The sequence below is a fragment of the Maniola hyperantus genome, chromosome 24 (assembly GCF_902806685.2).
Source record: "Maniola hyperantus chromosome 24, iAphHyp1.2, whole genome shotgun sequence".
NCBI lineage: Eukaryota > Metazoa > Arthropoda > Insecta > Lepidoptera > Nymphalidae > Maniola > Maniola hyperantus.
The window spans coordinates 4,229,446-4,238,061 of NC_048559.1; the positions used below are offsets into that span (position 1 = coordinate 4,229,446).

At 38.3% G+C, this 8,616-nt stretch overlaps 1 protein-coding gene across 1 annotated transcript; it reads left to right on the forward strand.

Moving 5' to 3' along the window:
* The first annotated feature begins 387 nt into the window (after positions 1 to 387).
* Positions 388 to 2,361, forward strand: EMC6 (ER membrane protein complex subunit 6). The gene is made up of 2 exons (XM_034981274.2): positions 388 to 655; positions 1,224 to 2,361. The coding sequence occupies exons 1-2, from the start codon at positions 523 to 525 to the stop codon at positions 1,430 to 1,432; spliced, it is 342 nt and encodes a 113-aa protein (XP_034837165.1). The 5' UTR covers positions 388 to 522; the 3' UTR covers positions 1,433 to 2,361.
* Positions 2,362 to 8,616: the final 6,255 nt, after the last annotated feature.

The window sequence follows — 8,616 nt, forward strand, 5'->3', positions numbered from 1 at the left end:
ACCGTCAATCAAATTTGCTAAACATGTAGTTTGTTTGACAAGCACGTAGTTTGTTTGTCAAACACGTAAAATTTGACAAACATGCTTGACCGTCTGCGGGGCCTGTTACTTTCGGCCGCGTTCTGTAAATAGCACGGACTATAATAAATAGTCATATAGGCTTGCAGTGCCCTGTAAACAGTCAAACATGTTTGTGAAACAAATTACGTGTTTGGTAAAGATTGTGGATTGATGGCGTGTTTGACAAACATGTTTGGCCGTTTATGAGGCACTTAAGAAATGCCAGAAATGCTGACAGAAGTTGACATGACATTGACACTTGACAGTTGAAACAAGTTTTAAGCTGTGCCTCAAGTGTGCCCCATTGCCCTTAGCTCTGTGAGAAACACCGACCAGAAATAAAAGGTGAGAAATACGGAATACGGATTACTGGTCTGTGGTGGGAAATTAAAAAATTGTAAATCAAAATTTTTATTGTTTAAAAGTTTTTTTCGATTAAATTACATTTAAAACATTTATGCAATGTCATCTTCGACGAAACTAAAAGATATAAAACCTGAACCAATAGCGTACAGCGAAGCTGCACTTAGAAATAATGCGGCGGTTGTGGAATACTGTAGGACTTCAATGGCAGCTTTATCGGGGTCCACTGCAGGTAATTCTCTAATTTAATCATGCGGATATTACGCTATTGTACATACACGTTCAGTGATCACTTCACTCACAAACCTACGATTTAGTTTTTTTTTAATCTCACGGGAACTCTTTGATTTTCCAGGAAAAAATACTTTTTATCCCGGAAAATCAAAGAGTCCCCGTGAGATTAAAGAAAACTAAATCGTAGGTTTGTATGGTACTCCATATGCCCCTCTTCAAAATGGAAACTATCTCTGTACCAAATGTATGACACTTGCTATTGTTGGTCATGTGGATTTAGGTTTTTTTTAGAATCCAGGAACTCTCATTTTCTGGGACAAAAAGTAGCCTATGTACCCCTGGGAGACATGCCCCTCTCCGCTGAAGTCTTCACTCTAGCCATCCAAGCTTGCTTCAGAAGTCAAGTAAACTGCGGGATGCAAGCTATCTCTATACAAAATTTCATCAAAAATGATTTTACAGATGGGCCGTGAAAAGCTTGTAAACCAACAGACACACTTTTTATAATATTACTTAGTATAGATTTTCTTGAAAAATGTTTATCAATCCTATTTATCTGCTTCCAGGTATCCTGGGGTTAACAGGACTATATGGTTTTGCCTTCTACGTATTTGCAGTACTCATTCTATGGGTGATGTTTATGATCAAAACTGGCCCGAATTGGCACAAGTACTATGTATCAAGACAGAGCCTTTTAACAAACGGTTTCTTCGGTGCACTGTTCACCTATGTACTGTTTTGGACTTTTATATATGGTATGGTTCATGTGTATTAGAGTATGGTTACTGTGTAAGCGAAAGTTAATATTTTGTTTTGTATTTACGGATGTTCGACTGGGATGTTTATATACTGTAAGTTTTAAAGTATAGCGAGCTTGAAATCATAGGAGCATAATGGCACTGATTCTGTGCACACCTAAATTTTAGAGAATTTGCATCCTCTTCTTACTAATGCATTTAGAAAAGGATAAATACAGTTTGACAGTTTTAAATTTAAGTTAGAGCTGTCAAACCTCGTGAGTTTAGCTGTCAGTCGCGAGCCTATTGTTTAAATTTGTAGCGTGCACAAAAATTTAAAGTCTTTAAATGTAATATTCATGTTCCGTCCCTTTTCAGCAATATTAAAAAGAAAAAGATGCAGATAGTCTAAATTTAGTTTAGAGAAAGACAAGAGAATCGGTGCCATTATCCGCACTGTATACTTACTTTGCTGGAGATAAATACTAGTAAATAACCAACATGATCGTAGGTCTAGGCTGTCTCTCACTAACATATTATGTAGAAGCATTTTTGTTTAAATACTCCTATGGTTTGAACCCCGCTACATCATTAAGGAAAGAGTTATTTATTATTTAAAATGAACAACAGATGATTTAGAATGTCACGAATGTACAGTACACAGCTGAAAGTAATGTACATCGATCTTTAGAAGGAGATAGCAAATTTGTAGAGCACTGTCTCTGTTGTTGAGACCGACAAAACGTCATATAGGTATGAGCGACAGAGACAACGCTCTACAAAGCCAAAATGTCATTCTAAAGGCTGATGAACATTACTTTCGGCCACATACTGCACAAATTGTAATATGCAATGTATTGTAATTGTAATAAACATTACTACATTAGCAAGTCGACTACATAATACATAGTAGTAATATATTTAATGTAACATTATAATAGTGATATATAAAAATGTTTTTTTTGTTCATCCATAACTATTATTTTAGAGCTAAAATTATATACCTACTGCAAAGTTTGCCTGCCAGTATGGAAATTGTAGTCTAAATCACACCTTCATCTAATCCATACTAATATTATAAATGCGAAAGTGTGTCTGTCTGTCTGTCCGTCTGTCTGTCTGCTCGCCTTTCACGGCCCATCCGTTCAACCGATTTGACGAAATTTGGTACAGCGATAGCTTGCATCCCGGGGAAGGACATAGGCTACTTTTGGTCACGGAAAATTAAAGAGTTCCCACGCGGACGAAGTCGCGGGCATCATCTAGTTCAGTATAAAACCAGTATTTATATCATTAGTTTTCACAAAATTGCAGGACTACCTACTTCTATAATGCATTAACATAGCTGATCACACATTACAATAATTTTGAGTCTGGTTTCACATGGCATCAATGAAAAATACTTTTTATCCCGGAAAATGAAAGGGTTCCCACGGGATTTTTAAAAACCTAATTTGACGCGGATGAAGTTGCGGGCATCAGCTAGTCTTTCTATAATATAAAAATGAATCACTGTGTTGCTCATCGCAAATCTCGAGAACAGCTGAACCGATTTCGCTAATTCTTTTTTTATAATATTCCTTGAAGTACGAGGATGGTTCTTAAGGAGAGAAAAATTTAATTCAACCTCCTGCTCAATTTTCTAAACTCCACCCGAGCGAAGCCGGAGCGGATCAGCTATAGGGTTATTCCCGTTGAGTCACACCCCCGTGTGTAACACTGTGACACAAGGTACCAAAAATTTCAAAACATTCCCGTTGAGTAACACTGTTACACAACGGGAATTTTTAGATATATATATTATATAATCATTAATCATTATTATACAATCATCTGCAATCTATTTTGCTTTGGCCGAATTAACAAGTACCTAATTTAAAAAGTTTTCAAAAAAACTGTAATGATAATATATTTACCACTAGCTTATGTTCGCGACTTCGTCCGCGTGGACTACACAAATTTCAAACCCCTATTACACCGCCTTAGGGGTTGAATTTTCAAAAATCCTTTCTTAGCGGATGCCTACGTCATAATAGCTATCTATCTGCATGCCGAATTTCAGCCCGATCCGTCCGGTAGTTTGAGCTGTGCATTGATAGATCAGTCAGTCAGTCAATCCTTTAATATATTAAGATATTTTGATAAATAGATTTTATGAACTATCATAGGGATTTTAAGTCAAAGCAAGCTGCAAACTACAGTTTATTATGTTAGCTGTTAGCTAGATAAACCGATTACCGGTGGCGCGGCGCGCTATTAGTTAGCTGTTGTCGATAGCATCGCTTGATGCGATTATTTGAAAACCATTAGCTTTAGTTCGAGCTTCTAAAGTCTAAACACATTGCGACTGTAATTTACTGACGCAAAATAGGCAAAGTGCGCTCAAAACAAGTAGGTAATTCAATCCGAAGGTTGTAACACGGTGGTTTGCGCAGGTATACAACGGCAAGTCAGTCAAAGGCCGTTTTCTGATTATTAAGTACAGCAGCGGTTCGACATCAGCCCGCTCGGTAGACGTGATACCGAGCGCCCAATATTTCTTTGGATCACTCCTGGTTGGTGCGGTAAGCGCAGCAGAGGCCCGCCGCATGGTACATATTTGTTTTACTGCGTTAACGGCGCGGTATGCTTTCGACATCCGAGCGTAGGTACTGATGTCGCATCCCACCGCTGCTGCACCGACTAATCAAAAAGTGCCTTAGAGTTTAGACAGATCTATAGAACGCACTTTGACTTTAGAAACGAGACAGTGTTACATCGCTGTCATAAAATCTGTCTCGTTTCAACTGATACTTTAATCTGAGCAAAGTCAAAGTAGGTATACGCTCAATAGATCTCAGTCTAAAGGACTCTACTCATGTGACTTATAGTCCGCGACAGGTCGAGATGCCAATCGGGGTATGAGGCGGGGCGACGCCGCGCTCGCCCGCACTGGGTTTGCGCGGGGGCTGTTTGGTGTACCCTCCCCGATTGCCATCTCAATCTGTTGCGTACTAGGTATATGTATGTGTTATTCATGGGTGTACTTTAGTTTTTCTTTGTTTGCTTAAAAGCTTTTCGCTGAAATGCGTAAGAGCGCTCGCTAGTGCTTAAATCAAAAGCGGTAGACTTCGTTACCTGCAAATGCGTCGGTTTTAAGTTTGTAGCATAAATATAAAAAATAAGACGGCATTTTTTAAAGTTATCTATACTTATATTATAAAGAGGTAAGTATGACTTCTAACCAAGAGGGACACCTCCACCATGATTTGTTTGCGGCTACGTGCCTTATCTAAATATAGAAAGAAAATCTTCGCTTCCGGTATAAGCGGTTGAAAGAATATTTGGGAGAAAATTTTCTCATTTTACTAACACAAAAGAGGCATTATTTATCCTATCATGTGAAGTAATAGAACCAAGTCAAACATCTACTCAAAAATCCGCAATCCTAGAAAGCAATTAAAAGTAAGTCCAGTTCTAGACAATGTGTTTAGACGCGTAAGTCCAGCGTTTCAAGAGAATTGCTAACATTGGGACACTGTTTTATTTACCCACTTTCGGTGGACTTATTTTCCAAAGCACCATTGTTAAATAAATCCAATCCATTTTCTGGTCCCGGCTATATCTAAGGAAGGAAATGCTAGGTGCTTAGAGGCTAAGTCAATGTTAATTACCAACTATTGTAGCTTTTAGTACCTATGTATATAAATTATACTAGCTTATGCTTAGTCCACGTGGACTACACAAATAAACCCCTATTTTAGGAGTTGAATTTTCAAAAATCCTTTCTTAGCGGATGTCTACGTCATAATAGCTACCTGCATGCCCAGCCCGATCAGTCCAGTAGTGAGTTGACAGATCAGTCAGTCAGCTTTTCCTTTTAGGATTGCCATTAAGCCTATGCCAGAGATAAAAGATCTTTGTATATAGTCCATACAAAGTTCCATACATAGTTGATTGATCTATGGTTAATAAATATTTTTTCATTCATTTTCATTTTCATACAAAATGACTCCTCACGCGCCATTTTAACTCTATGGTTCACTGTCATGTCAAAAGTACGGCACACCCTTGGATTTTTTCTTTCATTTTCTTTTTCAGACAAACTGAAACGAAAGGAGTAGGTACCTACTTACTTTTAGCTACAACACTTCTTTGATGTTTTAAACTAGTGCCCTTTTGTATAATAGAAGCTAGTAGCAAAGCAAGTACCTAGGTTACCTGCCTACCTAGCTAACCAAACGTCACGTTTCTAAAGCTAGAATTTTTCCTTGAAAAATAGGTAAGGTACAAAGTAGAGGAAGTAAAGAAACATGATTAAAGTCCTTTAATTTCCTCGTTACCTTTACCATTCGAGCTCTTAATTAACTAGGTATTAGGTATAGGTAGGTACCTAGACCTACAGCTGTACAATTTTTTCTTAGGAAAACCTAGAAATTAAAACTGGAAGTTTTAATTTAACGGCCTTTCTATCAATAAGTATATAGGTAGTTACTTACTATAAAATTAATGAGTTTTCATATTATGTACGGGGTGTACTAAGCTGTGATAGCCTAGTCACTAGTGGTTAAGACACCGCCTCCTAATCGGGGGTCTGGGGTTCGATCCCGGGTACGCACCTCTAACTTTTCGGAGTTATGTGCGTTTTAATTAATTAAATATCACTTGCTTTAACGGTGAAGGAAAATATCGTGAGGAATCCTGAATGCCTAGATCTCCGTAATGTTTTCAAAGGTGTGTGAAGGCTAGGAACCAATCCGCACATGGTCAGCGTGGTAGACTATGGCCAAAACCCTTCTCACTCTGAGAGGAGACCCTTGCTCTGTAGCGAGCCGGTGATGGGTTGACCATGATGATGATGATGGATGAAGTTGTGGGCATAACAAACCAATAAACCAACAAACAAACACTTTCGCAATTATAATATGGGTAGGCACTGATGTAGAGAAGCTACGATTCGGTTGCTACGAAGCTACGTAACTAATAAAATAAACGCACGCAATGTTCACACGTCGTCGCGTCGACGGTAATTTATTAAGGCTATATATCACAACGTCCCTCCCAACTTCGGTATCCCATCCCAATGATTTAATAAGACAACTCTCTGCAGTAAGTATCTAATTAAACTGCATAATACTAGCTGATGCCGTAAACTTCGTCCACGTGGATTTTGGTTTTAAAAGTCCCGTGAGAACTGTTTGATAATCTCACTCTCTCCAGGTACCTATTTACCTAAGTACTTACACCCATTCAGAAAATCACGCCAATCTGTTGCTGATTTGCGACGTGATTAAAGGACATACCAATAAACCAACACAACACATTTTCGCATTTAATAATGTGGGTAGTGATCTAGGTACCTATTGCATTCATAAGATTTCACTGGATGAAGCTTTTTTTGCCATTTTAGATTTCAATCATAGATTAGTTATTGGTCTCGCTCCATGATTTCAATATAATATTGTTTTTTCACAGATTTTACCAGCTGTAGATTATTCACTATAATCTTGAGTTGAGTCTGAAATCGAATATGTAATACCCTGAAATCGATTTTGATTGATTAGTCTTTAGGCTTTATGAATTTGTGATAACTTTTGAGATGCCATGACAATGATCGACTAATTTGTTTAGTTAATGATTACAGGCAATACAGGATTAGGGTCCTTTATAGACAAACTAGTGACTTAAAGGGTCGTCACTCTATAATAACAGGGTCACATAAATTCGTAATCTCAGTTCCCCTATCTTTACGCGTGCTACCCGTTTTGTAAAGACGCCGATACACAATGCACGAAAGCAATGTACCTAAGTATATCATTATCATGATCATTCCGTCACCGGCCCACTAATGAGCACGGGTCTCTTAGAATGAGAAGAGTTTAAGCCATAGCCTGGTCATAGTGCGAGCGAGAAGCACTGAGGTAGCTTAGCTTAGCGCTGTCCTTGTCCCGCTTGATTGGATTTGCTCAGACCTCGGCCCTACCATGACACAAAGCCCAAATTTTGCCGCGCGGCGTCGCCCAAGTGTGCTTTGCTCGATACAAACTCATAAAAGTTATTTGACGTGCCATGTCGCGTCGCGCAGCGCAGCGTAAGCGCGTTTGGACCATAAATCGTGTGCGAGCAGGCCGGTGCTCCGGTAGTAGTACCTAATAGGTAATTTAATCAGTTCACTTAGAATGAGTGTCAGGGTGTAGGTGTGTAGGTTATAGGTATATAACGCACATTAAACATGAAACATTATATTTCTCGAATTCAGTGAAGGCCAGTCATCAATAAGTACAAACAGTGTTTCCATATTGTCCTCATTCCTAGCTGATATCGGTATCTGGTTTGTTATCGGTACATGTCTAGCGAAAACCTTTTCAATTGTTTGCATCGTTGTTTGCTTGGAAATTGGTTCGAAGTGTTTGCCCACTCAAACGGAAAATATTCTTTTTCCAAGAGACTTTTCAATATTTTTTTGAATCGTACCTACGATTTTTTGTTTGTTAAGGGCTTCCGAGGCGGCCAAGCGAATTGATGTCAAGCACGTATTTTTGTTTTGCCAAATACTAACAAATCCACGCTCTTTTAATTTCATTAATTACCTAGGTACCTGTAGTCATTTACCTGGTAGGTATCTTGTCACTAAAATATTAAATTTTCTAACTCGGCATACATCACTCGGTTAATAATTGCTACATTCATAGTTCATATCATTCCAATCGCCTACGCTAGCGCTAATTTGGAGGGCTTCAGAAACTTACTGTTTATAGTGGACATTTTTTCAACTTTTCCCTTATAGGAAATCATGCTCCTGCAGGGTGATTCGCTAACTCAGTTTCTAACACTGAATGATAGCCATCTAGTTTGATTGGTTCTACATTGCTGCTTCACTGTGTGATATTAAAATATTTTTTCGTAGAAAACCTTCAACGGATTTAAAAATGAGCTTGGTGGCTATCATTCAGTGTAAGAAACTGAGTTAGAGAATCACCTAGCTGGTCTCTACAATCCATAACCAGTAAAAGTTAAAACCAATAACTCACTAACTATAACGCTACACAATATACATTTTGCTCAGACTACTCTATAATTCCTATAGGACGATAGGGCCCACAGTTTTCGCAAATCTTATTGGACTCTCGTAAGTCACGTCAAACGGCGTGTACTGTATACCTATTCTAAAATAAAACTATAAGGTAGGCAAAAAAACAGCATATTACTTACAAGTTACAAGGATATTTCATATTTCCCCGTT